Below are 20857 nucleotides of genomic sequence, written 5' to 3'. Positions count from 1 at the left end.
CTATGTGGATATTATACATTTTTAAAATTATTACTTGTCTCTTTGAAAATAATTATTTAAAACAGAAAAATATGTAATATGGGTTTACATGAAATGCTATAATAGCACATGTTGGTAGACTGTGTTAAGTTAAAAATGTATACTATAAATCTTGAAGCAATCACTAAAATAACAGAGTCACAACACATAAATCAACATAGTTAAAATGAAATTATTAAAAAATAGATATTTAATCCCAAATTAGGCAGAAAAAAAGGAAAAAGTGAACAAAAAGAGATAGGACAAATGGGAAGCAAGAAGAGGGTAGATTTAAACCTAACCATATTAGTAATCACATTAAATGTACATAGCTGAACATCTCAGTTAAAAGGGAGATAATCTTTATTTTGAAAAAAAAAGAAGACCCAACTATATATGCTGTATTTTATAAATGCATTTCAAATATAGATAGTAGTATATTAAGCAGAAAGAATGGGAAAAGATGTATCTTATTAACAACAAGCAAAAGAAAGCTGGAGTATAATACCAGATCAAGTATTTTTGAGAGCAAAGAATATTAGCAGGAATAAAGAAGATCATTACATAATGATAAAATTACCAATTCATCAGGGATACATAACAATCCTAAGTACATATTAACTGCATGTAGAGCAAAAATGTGTGCACTGCAAGGAGAAATGAAGACATTTACAGCTATAGTCAGATAATGGTTAGAAGAAGACTCAACAATAAATAGAAAAAGTAGACCAAAAAAATCAGTGGTCAGAAGTAGATCAAAAAATTCTGGTTTGAACCATACTGCCAACTGTCTTAATTGACATTTGTAGAAATGGCCCACATAACAATACACATTCTATTCATGCATGCATGTAATGGTTACCAAGTTGGAGCATATTCCGGATTGCAAAACCAATCTCAGTACATTTTTAATATATTTTTTATTTGCATAAATTTGTGGGGTATGATTGCAATTTTGTTACAGGCATAGGTGAGATAAGTGGTCAAGTCAGGGCTTTTAGGGTATCTATCACCCAAATAATATACATTATACCCATTAAGTAATTTCTCATTATCTATCACCCTCTCACCTCCTTACCTTTCTGAGTCTCCATGGTCTATCATTCCACTCTCTACAATTATGGGTACATAAGTTTTAGCTCCCAGTTATGACTGAGAACATGTGATATTTGTCTGTCTGTGTCTGGCTTGTTTCACTTAAGATAATGACTTCCCGTTTCATCTATGTTGCCATAAAAGACATTATTTCATTTTTTTCTTATGACTAAATAGTATTCAACATGTGTGTATATATATGTATATATAAATATTTATATATCACATTTTTAATTCAATCATCTGTTGATGGATATTTAGGATGATTTCATATCTTTGCTATTGTGAATATTGCTGCTATAAATAACTACAGATATCTTTTTGATATATTATTTTATTTTTCTCTGGTTAGATACCTAATAGTGAGAGTACTAGATTGAATGGTAGTTATATTTTTTAGTTTTTGAGAAAACGTCATACTGTTTTTCATAGAAGTTGTACTAATTTACATTCCCACCAACCATGTAGAAGCATTCCCTTTTCTCCATATCTTTTCTAACATCTGTTATCTTTTAACTTTTTAAAAATAGCCATTCTGACTAGGGTAACATCATACTTCGTTATGGTTTGGATTTGCATTTGTTTGATGATTAATGATGTTGAGCATTTGTCATACACTTGTTGGCTATTTGTATGTTTTCTTTTGAAAAATGTCTATTCATGTCATTTGCCCCCTTTCAGTGAAATTATTTGTGGGGGTTTTTGTTTAGCTGTTTGAGTTCCTTATGTGTTCTGGATATTAGTCTTCGTTGGATGGATAGCTTGAAAATATTTTCTCCCAAACTTCAGGTTGTTTGTTCACTCTGTTGATTATATCTTTTGCTGTGCAAAAGCTTTTTAGTTTAATTAAGTCCCATTTGTCTATTTTTGTTTGGTTGCTGGTGCTTTTGAGGTATCAATCACGAGTTCTTTGCCTAGACCAATGTCTGAAAGAATTTTTCCTATGTTTTCTTCTGGTATTTTTAGAGTTTGGAGAGTTATATTTAAGTCTTTAATCCATGTTGAGTGCTTTTTGTATATGGTGACAGACAGGGGTCCATTTTCATTCTCTTATACATAACAATCCAATTTTCCCAGCATCATATATTGAAAAGGGTGTCCTTTCTCTAAATGTTTATCCCAGTTAACTTTGTCAAAGATCAGTTGGCTGTAAATATGTGGCTTTTCTTCTGGGTTTTCTGTTCTATTTCATTGATATATGGGTCTATTTTTATACCACTACAATGCTGTTTTGGTTACTGTAGCCTTAAAATGTAATTTGAAGTTGGATAATGTGATACCTCCAATTTTGTTCCTTTTGCTTAGAATTACATTTGCTATTTGGGCTTCTAGTTTTGTTTGTATATGCATTTTAGGATTTAAAAAATTCTATAAAAATGATGCTGATATTTTGATAGGGATTTTATTGAATATGTAGATTGCTTTGGGCAGTAAAATCATTTTAACAAGATTAATTCTTCTGATCCATGAGCATGGAAAGTTTTTCCATTTGTTTGTGTTATCAACAATTACTTTCTTGTAGTTTTCTTTTCTTATAGAGATCTTTCACCTTGTTAGTTTAATATATTCCTAGGTATTTTACTTTTTGGACCTATTGTAAACAAGCTTGCCTTATTAATTAATTAATTAATTTATTTATTTATTTACTTACTTACTTTGAGATGGAGTTTCACTCTTTTTGCCCAGGCTGCAGTGCCATGGTACAATCTCAGCTCACTGCAACCTCCACTTCCCTGGTTCAAGCAATTCTCCTGCCTCAGCCTGCTAAGTAGCTGGGAGTACAGGTGCATGCCACTATGCCTGGCTATTTTTTTGCATTTTAAGTAGAGATGGGGTTTCACTGTGTTGCCCAGGCCGGTCGGAAACTCCTGAGCTCAGACAATCCACCTGCCCCGACCTCCCAAAGTGCTAGCATTACAGGCATGAGCCATCGTGCCCGGCCTGGCTTGTTCTCAGCTAGATTTTTATTGGTGTATAAAAATGTTACTAATTTTGTATGTTAATTTTCTACACTGAAACTTTACTGGATTCATTTATCAAATCTAAGAGATTTTTAATGGTGTCTTTAGGTTTTTCTAGATCTAAGATTGTATCATCAATGATCAGGGATAATTTGACTTTCTCTTTTCCAATTTGGAAGCCTTTTATTCTCTTTCTCTTTCCTGGTTGCTCTGGCTAGGACTTCCAGTACTATTTTGAATAGGACTGCTAAAAGTGGGCAATTTTGTCTTGCTCCAATAATTTTAAGAAATTATGCTGGATAGATATCTATATGCAAGTAAATGAATTTTAATTCACATCTTGCACCATATAAAATAATTAGTTCAAAATGAATTATAGATGTAAATATAAAATATAAAACTCCAAAAATATAAGAGAAAATATTTTTTATCTTGCATTAGGCAAGTATCTTTTAGATGTGACACCAAACACATAATCCAGAAAAAAATGAATTGATAAATTGAAACTTGTCAGAAATTTAAAAACTACTGTTTGAAAGAACTTGTTTGTGGTATGAAAAAGCAAGCCATAGAATGTGAAAAACTATTGGAAAATAATATATCTAACAAAAAAATTACTTCCAGAATATTAAAAAATAAGCAATCCAACAAAATAGGCAAATGATTTGAACAGATATTTAATAAAAAATACAGTTTGAAAAGAAGTATATGGAAAGATGATCGACATCATTTGTCACTAGCAAAATGCCTATTAAAACCCAAAATATGAAACTACTACACCCCTGTTAAAATGTCTAACATTGTTTTAAAAAGAGACCATACCAAGTGTTGGTGAGGAGAACAAACGAAACTCTTATACACTGCTGGTGGAAATGTAAAATGTCACAACAGTTCTGAAAAACTGACAGTTTCTTAAAAAGTTAAGTGAACACCTACTGCATGATGCAAACATTCTATTTCTTAATATTTACCCAAGAGACATGGAAGCATATGACCATACAAGACCAAATAAAGACCAGCTGCATGAAAGAAGCCAAAGAAACCAGACATATTCTATGATTCTATTTCATAAACACTTAGGAAATTCAAACAAGTGAATAGTAACAGAAAGTAGATCAGTGTATGCCAGGGAGTGGGGAAATTACCAAGGGGCACAAGGAAACTTTTGGGGTTTTTTTGATTGTTATGTTTGTTATAAATAAACTTTTGATTATTATGTTTGTTGGCATGATTTTGGTGATGATTTCACAAGTGTATACACATATCAAAAATTTTCAAATTTTAGTCTAAGTATGTGCAGTCTATTGTACCTCAGACCTCAGTAAAGCTGTTAAAAAAAGAAATTATTTCAATAAGCATATTTTATGGATCTCACTGATATCTTGACATTTGCATCAATAATTATAAAACAATGGTAATATGATTATATTCAATCTTGTTTTTACAGAACAGGGCAGTTGGGAAACCTCACGGCTCCTTGCAATGAAAAATGTAGATGCTCATCTTCAATTTATTCTTCTATATGTGGAAGAGATGATATTGAATATTTTTCTCCCTGCTTTGCAGGGTGTACGTATTCTAAAGCACAAAACCAAAAAAAGGTAATTATTTTTTATAATTATTATGTTTTGTTATACATTTATATTTTCATTATATTATAATTATTATTTTTTATGCTTCTTCCTCTTTAGTGAAATGTTCAACTTGTAGATGCTATTAACATTTTTCTTCCAACTCTGTATAAAACCTATTTTTTCTTATTTTCCCCTTTTAAGTGTTAAAGACAAGAAAATAAAATTTATTTTTTTTTTTTTTGGTGTGTGTTTATTTTTTGAGACAAGGTCTGACTCTGTCACCCAGGCTGGAGTGCAGTGGAGAGATCCCAGCTCACTGCAACCTCCACCTCTTGGGCTCAAGCCATCCTCCCACCTCAGCCTACAGGATAGTTGAAACTACAGGCGCACACTACCGCACACAGCTAATTTTTGTAATTTTTTTAGAGATGGGTTTTTGCCATGCTGCCCAAGCTGGTCTTGAATGCCTAAGTTCAAGTGATCCACCTGCCTTGGCCTCACCTCCAAAACTGCTGGGATTATAGATGTGAGTCACCGTGCCTGGCAAAAATTTGTTTTATATTGCCACAATACAAAGAGCTTATGGAAATTGGGAGTGAAAGAGATATTCCTACATTAAAATGTCAATGAAAAGAGTCAAACTCTGTAAAATATTTGAAGAGATTTATTCTCAGCCAGATATGAGTGACCATGGCCTGTGACACCTTGGGAGGTCCTGAGAACGTGTGCCCAAGGTGGTCACAGTGACGCTTCGTATTATACATTTTAGGGAGGCATGAGACATCAATCAAATACATTTGAGAAATACATTGGTTTGATCCAGAAAGGCGGGACAATTTGAAGACAGGGGAGGGGAGGGTTGTAGCTGGGGTAGGGTTTTGGGGTGGGGCTTCCAGGCTGTAGGTAAATTTAAACATTTTCTGGTCGACAATTGGTTGAGTTTGTCTAAAGACTTGGGATCAATAGAAAGGAAATGTCCAGGTTAAGAAAAAAGATTGTGGAGACCAAGGTTCTTTTGAAGTCTCATAGTGGCTACCCTAAGAGACAACAGATGACAAATGTTTCCTATTCAGACTTTTTAAAAGGTGGTTGACTCTCAGTGAACTTCTTCAGGATTGGAAAGACCTGAAAGAAATGTTACGTTATTTGCTATGCTAATAGAGATTCTTTACAGATGCACATTTCCCCCCCACAAAGGACTGCTTTGCAGGGCCATTTCAAAATATGGCAAAGAAACATGTTTTGAGGTAAAATATTTTGATTTTCTTCTTTGTCACCTAATGTTATGCCAGAGTCAGATTAGAAAGTTAGTCACGATATAGAGGGTTAAATAAAACCCATCTGATGAGAATTTATGGTTTGAAGGGCATGACTCCCCAGATCCCTTAGATAGGAGTTTGGGCAAGATTTAAAAAAAAAAAATCAGAGCTTAGTCCTCAATAACACATCTATAGGGCCAGGTGTAGTGGCTCATGCCTATAATCCCAGCACTTTGGGAGGCCTAAAAGGGTGGATCACTTGAGCCCAGGAGTTTGGGACCAGCCTGGGCAACGTGGCGAAACCCTGTCTCTACAAAACATACAAAAATTAAGTGTGCATGGTGGTGCATGACTGTAGTCCCAGGTACTTGGGAGGCTGAGGTGGGAGGATTGCCTGAGCCTGGAGGTGAAGGCTATGGTGAGTCATGATTGTGCCACTGCGCTCCAGCCTGGGTGACAGAGTGAGAACATATCTCATAAAAACACAACAAAACACACACACACACACACACACACACACACACACATATATATATTACATCATCCCAACTTTATTGTTTTAAAGCAGTGGGGAACTCTTATCTACCTCTTGCCATAACAAAGTTGAACGAAACAGCCTGAGAGAACCTTCCCCTATGTAGTTTGTCTTAGCTCTATGCTACTTAACAGCGGCACCCAATCCCCTGAAACTTCAAGCCACAATCTTTTCCACACCTAGAGATTGACGAATACTATCCTTTTGGTCACCTTTCACTCAGTTTTTCCTTCTACTGAAGAATCCAAACTGTTTACTCTCTACCTTTTTGCTGTTTCTCTTTCTGCTCCACATTAATTTAGATGTGGAAATTAGTCCTTCTATGGTTTATCAGAAGTCACCCTAACTTGTATGCTTTTGTTAGTACATCCAGGAAAGTGAGAGAATTAGTTAGAGGTTCGTGGGGCAATAACACATGTGACTCGAATATATGTTATTTCTGTTTGTCCTTTGGCATTTATGTAAATTGAGGCTATTTAAAAATTCCCTCATGTGCTCATCTGTGGGGCCATTACCATCAGAATCCCTTATTTCTCTGGGAAAATGCTAACACATTTTCTTCTTCTGTCATGAAAAACAGTTGACCACTCTACCACTTGTTGAGGTTAATTTTTTAATATCCCAAGTTGCATAAATAAGCTTTTGGCTAAATGATGGACTATCTACTCCAACTTTCACCTTTTAAATAGCATAGAAGTATGGATCCATTCTTTGAAAATTCTCTTTCTCTTTCCTTGCTCTGGCTAGTCTTCGTGAATGGGAGAGAGCAACAAAGAGGTGTGGTGCCTTTTCTGGCCTGCCCATGGCCACCCATGGACAAATCAGCATGCACTACCTCCCCTCTGAGGTCCATAAAATCCCTGGGATCAGCCAGAGCAGAGGAGAGGATGGAGCAATGAAGGATGACCAGCTACAGAAAGGAGCTACCCTCTCTGCTTAGAGCTGCAGACATGGGGATGACCAGTTGCAGAGAGGAGCAACCCTCTCGAGGGACTCCTCTCTGCTGAGAGCTGAACACTGGACAGGATGACCTGCCTACAGAGAGGAGCTACCCACTGCAGTTCTCCTCTGAGCTGTTGTAACACTCAGTAAAGCTCCTCTCCTTCTTGTTAACCTTCCACTTGTCTGCCTACCTCATTCTTCCTGGACACAGGATAAGAACTTGGGCAAAGGCGCATTAGCCACAGAGATTTCCAGCCTCCAAAGTGACACCCCAAAGATCCCATAACACCACTTCCTCTCCTTCATTTTATTTTTAAATGCTCACTATGTCATCACAGTATGCAGTAAAACTGTTTGACTTTGATGTTTTGATTCCCTGGAATATTCAAGAGCTGAACAGGCCATGAAGGATATAGCTGTAACCCCTGCGTCCTTTTTTTCTAGGGAATCTCTTTTAGAGACTTTATTTATTTCATGAAACTCTTCATAGTTTTCTTTATATTTCTCTAAGGAGTAATTAATTCGTGAGGAATAACAGTGATAGAAATAATCCACAAAATAGTCACTCAAACTGTGTGATAACATTTGATACTTAATGAAAACTGAAAGAATAAAATCGATATGAAAGAAATTGCCTAATAGGACAATTAGCCTTGCTAGAAAAAATGGCTTTGATAGAAAAGCTACAAAGTAGAACCTTTTAGTAAAATGTGATATGGATGGAACCGATTAATGGATAGAATAAGCATCAATTTCAAATGGGAAAAGATTGATACCAATAAAAATAATCTTAACAAAATAAAAATTAAAATAAGATACACTATACAAAAAATGATCAAGTACTTATATGCTGTTAATGGAATCCCCTTTGAAAAATATTTTCTCAATGAAAATATGTCAAGTATGAAAAAATTCTGATTAAATGTTCCTATTCAAAATATGATCAGGGCCAACATAAGTTAGAATTAGATGCTCTTCAATGAAACTTATGCAAAAGTTTGTGAGAGGAGTAGTAGGAAATACTATACCTCTAAGGATTTTTGGGTTTCTCTAGAAAAGTACAGCTCTACTAAAACTGAAAATAGATATCTGCTGTTGATATTGATAATATTCCTGGGCAGCTTTTCCTCATTGAGAACCACACGTATTTTTCTTATCCATGCTTCCAAAGATCTTCAAATTTCTTTATATAGATATTAAATAAATCTTGGGCTTTTTTTGTGATCTCCCCAAGACTAATTCCTTTCAGCAGCTGATATAGTTTTCATTATAAAATAGCAATATGGAATATTCTTCCAGAGGTTCAACAGAAACTTCATTCTATTTATCTCTGAAGAGGAAAGTAAATCACATCCAAAGGATTAAGGATTATAAGAAGCAAGGCTTCAGGTTTTCATTCAGCTTAAATATCATTGGAATATTTTAATTTTATTTACTGACCTCCTATCTTTGTGTTATTTTTAATATGTATTTTTATATGTTTTAAATGAAATATGCTATTATAATTTGGCTTTTGTACAGTCAATATTGACTTTTATTTACCCTTTTCCTTGCATTTTAATTCTTTCATATGGGATTATTTTTCTTCTGCCTGAAGAACCTTATTTCACCTTCATTTTGAAAACTGTTTTCACTGGGTATGGAACTTTAGATTGGCAGTGATTGCCGCTACTCCTCATTCCCCCCACCACCACCATTTAAAAGATATCATATGTTGCCTTCTGTTTCTGGATGCTTTAGGATTTTCTCTTTGTTTTTGGTTATCAGAAGTTTTACTTTGATGTGGCTTTGATTATGTTTATTTTGCTTGGGTTTCACAGAGTATCTTGAGTCTGTGGATTCATGTCTATCAGTTGAAAAATTCTTAGCTATTAACCTCTCTCTCTCTTTCCTGTATTTTTGGGAACTATGTATTAGTTTATTATTGCTACATAATAAATTACAGTAGCCCCTGCATCCATAATTTAAATGACCTGCAATCAACTGTGGCCTGAAAATATTAAGGTATTTTGGGAGACACAGAAAGAGAGAGAGAGAGAATCTTCACATAACTTTTATTACAGTATTGCTATAATTGTTCTATTTTATTAAGTTATTGTTAATCTGTTACTGTGACTAATTTATAAATTAAACTTTATTATAGGTATGTATGTATAGGAAAAAAAGAGTAGATATAGGGTTCAGTTCTATTCATGGTTTCAGACATTCAGGGATCTTGGAATGTATTTCCCATGGATAAGGGGGGATTATTGTACCACAATTTTAGTGGTTTTGAATAACACTCATTTATTAGCTTTCAGTTCTAAGGTCAGCAATCCAGACATGCCATGCATGGCTGCTTCCTCTGCTCCAAGTCTCACAGGCTGAAATCAGGGTAATAGCTGAGTTGTGCTCCTTTCTGGAGGGCCTTGGAAAGAGTTCACTTCTAAGTTTGTTCAGGTTATTGAACAAATTTGGTTCCTTTGGGTTAAAAAAAGAAGGCTCTAATTTTTTTGCTAGCTGTATGTTGGAGGCCAGTATTAGCTTTCACAGGCCTCACACATTCTTTCACATATAACCCACTCCGTCTTCAGTGTCAGCAACAGAGAATCTCCCTTACGTTACATATTTTGCATCTCTGATTTCAAGAGGAGCCCGGTACATTTTAAGGCTCACCTAATTAGATGAGGTTTATCCAAGATAGTCTTTCTTTCTTAAACTATGCCATAGAATATAATTGAATAAAACTGATTGATGCAGGCAGATGAGCTCCAATATTGGGGCTTAGCCCGGGAAGGTTCTTGGCCTTGCCCAGGAAAGAATTCAAGGGCATCATTCAAGGTTGGTATTACACAGCAACTTTTATTGAAGCACTGGTATACGGTAGCAGCAGAGAGGTATTGCTCCTTGTGCAGCAGTACCCAATAGGCAATGTGCCCACAGTAACAGCTCAGAGGCCGGTCTGCAGGTATATTTATATCCACTTTCATTACATGCAAATTAAGGGACAGATTATGCAGAAATTTCTAGGAAAAGGGCGGGGGGTAACTGGGTTGTTGGGTCATTGCCATGGAAAGGGGTGGTGACTACTACTGTCACCATGGCAATGGCAAGCTGACATGGCATACTGGTGGACATGTCTTATGGAAAGCTGCTTCACCCTGTCCCTGTTTTAGCTAGTCCTCAATTTGGTCCAATGTTTGAGCCCCCATCTACGGAGTTGAGTCATGCCTTTTACTTCCTTATCAACTTACAGTCCTAGGGATTATGTAGGGATATACACAATAGAGGGAGAGAATCTTGGGTGTTGTTTTGGAATTCTGCTTAACCCAGACTACAAATAGTTATTTCTACTCCTGTTCCATAATCTTTTGCTAGTTTTTCTCTTTTCTGTCCCCTTTCATCTGTTTATTTAAATATAGATAGTTTCTGTTCATCTATCTTCCAGTTACTAAGCCTCTATTCCGCAGTGTCTGCTCTGCTGTTAAACCCATTTTCTGAGGTTCTAATTTCACTTGTATTTTTTAGTTCTAGTATTAATGTTTTTTTTTAGAATACAAATCTCTGGTGAAATTCTACATAATTTAAGCTGTGTTATTCATTTGTCTCCTGTACTTTCTGGAACACATTAATCATAACTATTTTAACATTCTTGCTATTAACTCTGCTATCTAGTTCACCTATGAATCTACTTATATTGTTTATTTTTCTCTAATTTTAAGCCAAATTTTCTTGTCACTTTGTATGGCTTATAATGTTGTATTACATTCTGAACACTGTGTATGAAAAAGATCTAATATAATTGTATAATTGTCTATTTCTCTTTATTTTTGTGTTGTGTATTAACGTGTATATGCCTACATATTAATAATTGTCACATCTTTTTGATGAACTATTCATTTATCTTTCTAAAATGTCCCTTTTCATCTCCGATAATAATATTCTTTTTCTTGAAGTGTATTTTGCATGATATTAAATCATTATTATAGCATTATTTTGCTATTTTTATGGTGTATTTTATTTCTATCCTTTTGTTTTCCTGTGTCTTTATGTTTAAACTGTCTCCTGTAGCCAGCATAGAGTAATGGGTTTACCTTTTCTCCAGTCTGTTATTCTGTCTTTTAATTGGAGTTCCAAAATTATTTACATTTAATAGAGTTATCAATATGGCTGAGTTTAGATCTAGCTGCTCATTTTATTATTGGAATTGAATACACTTTGCTATTTCACTTTAGTATACCTTGACATTTTGTTTTATCTCTTTGAATTGATTTTTAATTGAATGGCTCTTAGATTATATAACATTTCACAGTCTATTTAGAATTAATATTATAGCACATAGTGTAATATAAAACTCACCATATAGGTATAAAACTCACCATATATGTACCTTTACTTTTCCCCAGTAACATTTATGTTGCAGTTGTAACATGTCTTATAGCTATACATATATTCAAATTTGTGATAGATAATATTATGGCTTGTTTAAAAAATTGTACTTAAAATATCTTATGAAAATAATGTAGTCTTATATTTACCCAGAAATTTAATATTCATCATTCATGAAGATGTGAGTTTCACTCAGCATCATCATTTACCTTAAGTTTGGAGAACTTATTTTGGCATTTCTTGTAAAGGAGGTAGGCTGGTGACATCCTTTTAGTATTCTTTCAACTTAAAATATCTTTGTCTTGCCTTCATTCCTGAAGGATATTTTCACTAGACATTGAATTCTGGGGTGATCATTATTTTCTTTCAACACTGTAAATATGATGCTTCTCTGTATTCCAGCATCCATGGTTTCTGATGATATATCTATGGTGATTCAAATAATTGATTTACTTGTATATAATATATATTGTTTTATCTAGCTATTTTCAGTATTTCTTTTTTTTTAATTTTGCTTTTCATTAGTGTGATGGTTTGGTTTTCTTTGAGTTTATCCTGTTTGGAATTCACTGAACTTCTTGAATCCATAAATTTATATTTTCACCAAATTTGGGTAGTTTTCAGCAATTTTTAATTTAAATGCCTTTTTCTGCCCCAATATCTTTCTCTTCTCCTTCACAATTCAGCTGCTTTTCTTTCATTTAGAACTTCTACAGGTAGTTACTTTTTGCATATTTTAGCCAGAGTTTTTATTTGTAATCAGTTGGAGGGATGAGACTTGGAGTACTTAAATTATGTCAGAAAAGGGACTCTCACTAATTATTTTAAATGCTGTAAAATTGTTTAACAAATAATAATATAATAAATATTTTGGCTTTTAAATTCATGTTCCTGTGTTGGAGAATTCTGTGAGATACCTCCAGTGTATGGAGGTATGTGTATTTTCTTTTAGTTTAGGCACGATTTTTCATATGTTTTGAATTAAAGTTTTGGCTGTTTTATTGTTTCATCAAATGTAGAACTTACTTCTCTCTTTTCATCCTTGCTCTTTGGTTTAATTTCTGCGATGCCAGTTGAGTAGTTGCCTCTTTATAGGTAATAGAGCACAGGTATACATTCTCTAGTGTTCTCCCACAATACTTGGATATTTTATGCCTCTATTAGTCTAACATTTCATACTAACATTGTGTACATAAATCCATTATAGTAATACCAAGTTTATGAAAATAACATTTCACTCTAAAATTAAAACATAAATAAAAACAACACAGAGATACCCTCTTCTCTTTTTAATTTGTTAAATTAAAAAATGTTGATAGTTCAAATTAACACATAATCTTATATGTTTCTGGTGTTATAAATTTTCAAAATATATTCTTTTTTTGTTTTTTTGTTTTTTTTTTTTTTTGAGACAGAGTCTCGCTCCATCACCCAGGCTGGAGTACAGTGGCACGGCAGTGGCGAGATCTTGGCTCACTGCAAGCTCCGCCTCCCCGGTTCACGGCATTCTCCTGCCTCAGCCTCCCAAGTAGCTGGGACTACAGGTGCCTGCCACCACACCTGGCTAATTGTTTGTATTTTTAGTAGAGATGGGGTTTCACCATGTTAGCCAGGATGGTCTCGATCTCCTGACCTTGTGATCCGCCTGCCTCAGTGTCCTAAAATGCTGGGATTACAGGCGTGAGCCACCACACCCAGCCTAAAATATGTTCTTAAGCAATTTGAGAATACATATCAAACAACCTTTAAAATGCTGATGTTCTTAGATGCAGTATTTTCCATAGTGAGTCTCAATGCCAAGAAAATAAAACAGATATTGTACATCTAAGTAATATTTTAAAACTCAGAAGGGAATAAATTGGCAAGTTATAGGAATGAGTTTATGTAAATGGTGACGTATGTACTTGAAAGAATAATATGAACCTTTCAGAGATGACTAGTCAAAAAATAAGAAAAATAAAAAGTAGAAAAATAATTAGAAAAAATAAGTAGAAAAATAGGAAAAAAGTATATGTATAATATAAAATTCAGTTAAAAAGCTTGATTATATCCTGTACTTGTTAGGAAATTTTTCTCTTTGGTTCACCATTATTTGCAGTATCTAGATTACTGCCTGTTTCTTTGCAGATGCTAAATAAATATTTGTCAGATGAATAATCATTAAAATGTTACTTTAAATTTACACCTTTTTTTGGATAAAGTAGTAGTTTTTCATGGTAAATAATTCAAATAGTTGAAGCTGTACTGTTAAATATGTCTCCTTTCTATCACAGGCCATCAATACCTTGTGCTCATATTCAGAAGCAACAAATTTTACCGTCTGTTTTTATGCATCATTATAGAAATATACATGTTAATGCATATAAAGTCTTTTCTATACAAATGGGAGCATATTATACATATTTTATGCACTTTGTTCTTTTAACATGATATCTTAGAAAATAAAAACAAATACTTTAAGATAATATCCATCTTTGGGGACTTGACTATTTTACTTTTTTCATTTTTCTATATCTTAAAAATATTTTCAGTGGTCATGAATGATTTTTATAATGAAAAGTAACAAAATTTAAGTTAGCACTATACTTTCATTAGCATTACTATGCTCTGGTAACTGTGTAGAGACTAATCATGTCCTCTCAGCTGAGACAGTACATTTGAGTAAGAAAAATACTCCTGTTCAAGGCTCACAAGCTTTTATCCAAAATTCTTGCATTCAAATATCTCAATTGTTAGATTTTAAAAAGAAATAAAGTAGATAATCATCGTATATCATATTCCACACTCAGCAGAGCAGCAACTGTAATCAAACATTAATATTTCTATACCAACACTTGTGATATTCTCATTTAGAGAGATAAATGAAAACATTAAATAGCTTTACATTATTCTAGGTCATATTTTTTCATCAAATAAGCTACAAAGAAAACTCTTTGGTTTTCAGAGTTCTCTGGACTTGAAAATTATGTATAGAGGACTGTGGGCCTGTATTAGTAACTTAGAAACTAACGTTATATAGTAATTAACAATGGCTTCCAAGCCATTTGCAAAAGTTGATATTTTATAAATTTTATCATGGTGTTCCAATTTAAATGAGGAAAAAGTCATTGAAATGTAATGTCATTGTGATGGTACTAACAGGTGGGATCATTAAGTGGTGATTCGGCCATGAAGACTTTGCCCTCATCAAGAGATTAATGTCATTATTGCAGGAGCAGGTTTGTTATTGTCATGGTGGCTTGCTATAAAAACAGTCTGGCCCTCTCTTGTGCTCCTGTTCTCTTACCATTTTGCCTTCTGCCATGAGATGATGCAGCATAAAGGCCCTCACTAGATGCCACCACCTTCATATTAGACTTGCCAGCCTTCAGAATTATGAGAAATAAGTTACTCAGTCTGTGGCATTCTGTTATAGCAACACAAAGTGAGCTAAGACACTCATTAGTACTTTTAGACCATTTTCCCTTTACTTTTTCCCAATTCTCCATTGAAACTTACTTGAGCAGGCATTACTTCTACTATCCTTTTTGTTACAGTCATTTTCAGACTCAAGAATACTTCCTCCCATTCCTTGAGGATTTTAGGCCCTGGTTCACTGGCATTCTTTCTATTACAGTGGTTAGTAATCTTGAAATTCATCTTGAGGCTCTTTCTAATACTCTAACCATATAATTCCTTGACATATTCTTTCCTGGTAATCTTGTTTGCACCCCACCTCATGCAATGTCCTTCGGTGGTCATACCCTAGGCCTTTACAGTAACTTTACTCCTTCCATGATCTCAATTTCAATTATTCTGCTATTGATCTACAACTTCCTTTCTTTCAGCTCACTTTCTCTAGTACATGGACTCCTTAGTTCTTCAACCCTTTTAGAGCCCAATGTCTTCTGATTCCAAAATCTGTTCATGAACCCTTCGTTGTATTTTTTATTTCTCCTTTTAGCCATCTTGAATGGCTAAAAGGTTGCATGGCCTACAACTATTTATTGTGCTAAATATCTTTTGTCTGTCCTCCAGATTCATTTTTTACCTTTCTCTACCCTCCTCAATATAGGATGAAAGCTCCTTTGCCCTCTGGCTTTGGACTGGGTTAAGATGATAAGGAGTCCTAATAGGAAATCAGGAAGACAGGGAAAGCAAGTGAAATCATGGTGTTTATTTTCTTGGTTCTTTCCCTGAGCTGTGAATGACTGACTGCCTCCCTTGACTAAAAGTCATAGTTTCTCTTAGGAAGTCCTTCCCCATATGACCTTTTCTTTCTGGTGACCATTTTCACTCTAGAATCCTTCAGCAAATCCTTTCAAACCTATTTTCAAAGTAAACTGAATTTGGCCATTTTCATTTTCTCTGATTACCACCCCGGCCTCCCAAGCACTATTGTCTTGTACTTTATTTTATAGACTTTTAACTGTTTTATCTGCTTTTACCCTTGCCTACATATTTCAAAAGTCTCAATATAGCAGTCACAATGATCTTTTAAAATATGTCATTTATATATCCATCCAATGACTTCACATCACTAAAAATAAAAACCAAAGTTCTTTACATTGCTCTTGCAATTGCCACCCAATAGCTGTATAATCCTTCCTTTCCTACCACCCTGATTTTATTTTCTCTTAGTCTCCTTCATGTTCATTCTGATCCAGCATATTCTGTTCTTGTTTTTCTTTCAACTTTCCAAGCAAGCTCTACCACAAGGCTTTTCAATTACTGTTCCTTTTTTTTTTACTTGAAACATTCTTTTAGATAACCATGTGGTCCACTCACTTACCTTTTTCAGATCTCAGCTCAAATATCACTTCATCATCAAAACATTCTGTGATCATGTTAAGTATTGTCCTATAACCCCCCCAATATTCCCTGTACTTTTCCTTGTTTTATTATTTTCTCCATAGCACTTATCATTAAATACTCAAGTTCCTTTTTTTTTAAATGTCCTGTCTCCCCAAATAGAAAGTTTTCTACATGGAACGGTGGTTTCTATATTATTGTTTACTGTGTTTTCCCAATACCTAGATTGATGATTGGCATATAGGCACTCAAAAAAATATTTGGTGGAATGAAGGAATTGATATTTGGATATTTGGGTATTTATATTATTTAACATATTTATTAACCTCTCAGCAACTTCACCCATCAAACTGACATAAATTTGTCTGAATTATAATTTTCTGAATAACCCAGATTCAAGTTATGTTTAATTTCTCTTATTTTTTCACTAGTAAAATCTAATTCAATATTTCTGCTAAATTTATTGTATTGTTCTTTTCTTCTTATTTTGTAGTTTAGAATATTTCCAATAAATTAATAAATTGCGAACTGGTCTCTGCATCTTTAAACTCTGTTTAATTCTCCTTAGAAAATGTCACCAATTCATCTGCCTTAAATTATCCACCCTACAACCACAACTCCAAATTCTCATTGGCTTTCCATTCAGGACTGCAGTATGAATCCCATTGACTCTAGACACTTTTGCCTTCATGCTCTCTTTTCTTCACTAAAAAATTAAAAATGATAAAGAAATTATTTTATCTACACCACATTGGTGTGAAAAAATACAATCCAAGCGGGATTCATCATTATATATTCATTTTATATAATTTATTATTATACACATTTTTTTCTTTGATTTTAAAATGCTTTAAAATTAAAATATTTTATGTGGTTCTGAATATGTTACAGATTCTAGGCATTGTGTCTGTTGTCCCAAATGGATAGCAGCCCTGTCATTATTACATACAAAATAAAGTCTTTTTAGTATGGTTTCAAAGCCTTTCACAATTGGGTAACTATCCATATTTTAAATCTCAGCTAAAATTCTATTTTTGTTACATTATTTTTAATTTTCCTCAATTTATATATTTAACAATTTCTTATGAATTTGGATATAAATATTTTGAGGAAAATTTCTTAAATTAACAGAGCTTTTCCTAAGTAATTATAATTACACACACACACACACACAGATTTTTTGCCATGTAAAATAGCTTGGATTTATCATTAATGTTTCATTTCTAAATAATACATAGCAGGCTTAATATAAAGACATTTTGAAATAAAACTAATGAGTCTCCTTGCAGTTATTGATTTAATTTTTATTTTATGATAAGAACTTTTGTTTATGACTATTTTTCTGAAAGATTGTTTCCTGTCTTCAATACTCACAGATGTACTACAATTGTTCTTGCATTAAAGAAGGATTAATAACTGCAGATGCAGAAGGTGATTTTATTGATGCCAGACCCGGGAAATGTGATGCAAAGTGCTATAAATTACCTTTGTTCATTGCTTTTATCTTTTCTACACTTATATTTTCTGGTTTTTCTGGTGTACCAATCGTCTTGGCCATCACGCGGTATGTATATATTACTCATTATTATTGTTTATTTAATATATAAGAAAAGTAATTTTGGAAAGATTTTAGAATATTATAGCAAATAATTTATTCTGTGTTTCATGGTAGCAAATGCAGAGGAAAAGTTGTTAAATTGTCACAATTCATGTGTATAATTATTTCTCTTTTAGGTAACTTATTTGGATAGAGTATGTAAATATCACATTAACTTTAATTTAAAACAATGTATTTACCTAATTTAACACACATAGAAACGTTATAAATATAGGAAAAAATATTAATTTTAACAGATTTGATTATAATGTTGACTCATTATAATTGGTTATAGGAATTTATTAACTATTTACATCCATATTGCTTAATTTGACTATGAGAAAGCATGAGTGTCATCAACAAAAAAGCATAACTTTTAGAATTTCAGTATATAATTTTTATTATTATTCTAAACAAAACCAACATTTATTATTTATGTGTTCTTCCTAAATATATGAAATCCATTTAATATTCATTTGTATCATAGTGCAGAATAATTGTTTTGTTATTTTCAATTTTTTTTTCAAGACGCTAACAAAAAACTTTAAGGCATGAAAAGCCTGCATAGGCTGACCAGGAAACAAAGAGAGGAAAATGGTAATTTCTATCTGAGTTGATTTGGAAGTACTATAAGATCTATTCCATAAAATGAGTTAAAAAGATAAATGATTTCTCATAATACAAGCAGGCGGGGGACAAGACCTTAGCAGGAAAAGTGAGCAGTGAAAGTGAAGCCAAAAAATGTATGAAATATCCTGGCAAAAAGTCTGCTATGACAGGATAGCATGATAATGAATGAGGCAAAGAGATTTGAGCTAGGTAAGGGCCCAATTCACATTAACACGACCTTCTTTGCCGTGTTAACATGAATGTTGCTATTCTGTGTACACACCTGGGAACCACTGAAAACTGCAAACCTCAGGAGCGAAAGTGATCAGATGGCATTTTAGATAGAATGCTTTGAAAAGAGTGTGAAAGATGGAGCTGAGGGGAAAACCTGGAGAAAACGGAAAGCACTTAGAATTTAGTAGTGGTGGCCAGGCGCGGTGGCTCACTCCTATAATCCCAGCACTTTGGGAGGCCGTTGCGGATGGATCACTTGAGGTCAGGAATTCGAGACCAGCCTGGCCAACATGGTGAAACCCTGTCTCTACTAAAAATACAAAAATTAGCCAGGTGTGGTGAAGAGGGCCTGTAATCCCAGCTACTCAGAAGGCTAAGGCAGGAGAATCGCTTGAACTCGGGGCGGAGGCTGCAATGAGCCAAGATCCATGCCACTGCACTCCAGCCTGTGTGCCAGAGTGAGACTCTGAAAAAAAATAAATAAGAGGGTAAGGTTTATTAATTTGATATGCCTGGTACAAAATATGGAGAAATCTATGATTATATCAAGACTTCCAGTTTGGAACTGAATGAATGATAATTCCATTAACTAAAATATGAAATACAAGGAGAAAAGAAACCTCAGACTGAAGATGATCAGTACAATATTGAACATTTATTAGTTAGTGTTCTTTGAAACATTCAATGTTTCTAGCAGTGAGATGAAAGAGATAATAGTAATATTCCAGAAGTTTAGTTCTGAATCTCACTTCTCTCAATAACAAGACAGAGATAAAGAGAATAAAACACACACACAGACACACACTATAGTTTCAGTACAATTATGACATAGAACAAAAAAATGACAAAGTTGAAATTGCATATAAGTGTTGCCAAAATTTAAGCATGACTGGAAACCAACTTGTAGGTTCAGAAGATGTTATAAGGAACAGAAAATATACAGAGGACCCAAGGACTGACAGATCACAGGTATCTCTAACATATATTTCTGCTCAGAAGGAGAGGGTTTGGTCTTGATATGGACCTTCTGGGAGCAGGACTTACATAGATAAGTTGAGGAAGAATCTCTCAGGAAAGAAGGAGAAGGAGGCTTGAAAATTTCCCAGGAGGTCCGGACATGGCCGACCTTACAAAAAGCCAGGAAATACACCTTTTGCAAATGAATGCATATAACCTCTGAAAGCAAGAAATGTGAAGAGATTTTAGAAACCCTGGGCTGGCAGTAAAAGCTCTTTTGAACTAGGACATATTTGGAGAGGCAGAGGAAGTGTTACTACACATAGAAGTCATATTTAAGTCTACTATATCAATAGAAGAGATAACCTATAGGTTCAAAGCTTGGCCCATGCTCCACCCCTGGAAACTTCCTCAAGTTTAAGAAAATGTATTGCATTCAAAAATGAGTAAGTAGAAAAGGAAAGGATTCTGCCTATGGACAAAATTACAAATAACTGCTACAAATGAAATGAAAATTATCAAACATTACTATAGACAATGAAAACTCACCAAAAAAAGTTACCATGTATCAGATAAAAATATAAATGTAACTACATATGAGTTTAAACTTTAAAAATGAAACAATCATGGCCACAGAACAGAAGAAAAGAACTAGATCCTCTCTGAAACTCGTGTTGCAACTTAATCCACACTGTAACAATATTAAGAGAGTAGGCAATCTGACTGCTGTATTTGAGAGGTGGAACTTTTGGGAAGTACTTAGGATTAGATGAGGTCATGAGGGTGAAGCATTCATGGCTCTGTAAGAGGAGAAAGAGAGACCTGAGCTAGCACACTCAGCCCCTTGGACATGGGATACCCTGTACTGCCTCAGGACCCTACAGAGTACCCACCAGCCAGAAGGTGTATATTGTGTT

The 20857-nt window shown here is 34.1% G+C and overlaps 1 protein-coding gene across 2 annotated transcripts in view; it reads left to right on the top strand.

The window, feature by feature from the left end:
- The window catches only part of SLCO6A1 (solute carrier organic anion transporter family member 6A1), a 127377-nt gene that overhangs the window by 81597 nt on the left and 24923 nt on the right, over window positions 1-20857 (top strand). For both annotated transcript variants that reach the window (XM_019026493.4, XM_019026494.4), the window contains exons 9-10: window positions 4522-4675; window positions 17920-18107. In XM_019026493.4, coding sequence (XP_018882038.2) covers window positions 4522-4675; window positions 17920-18107 — 342 coding nt within the window. The remainder of the gene's footprint in view (window positions 1-4521; window positions 4676-17919; window positions 18108-20857) is intronic.

Source organism: Gorilla gorilla, chromosome 4, assembly GCF_029281585.2.
Source record: "Gorilla gorilla gorilla isolate KB3781 chromosome 4, NHGRI_mGorGor1-v2.1_pri, whole genome shotgun sequence".
Lineage (NCBI taxonomy): Eukaryota > Metazoa > Chordata > Mammalia > Primates > Hominidae > Gorilla > Gorilla gorilla.
This window is presented reverse-complemented; position numbering and strand designations above follow the sequence as displayed.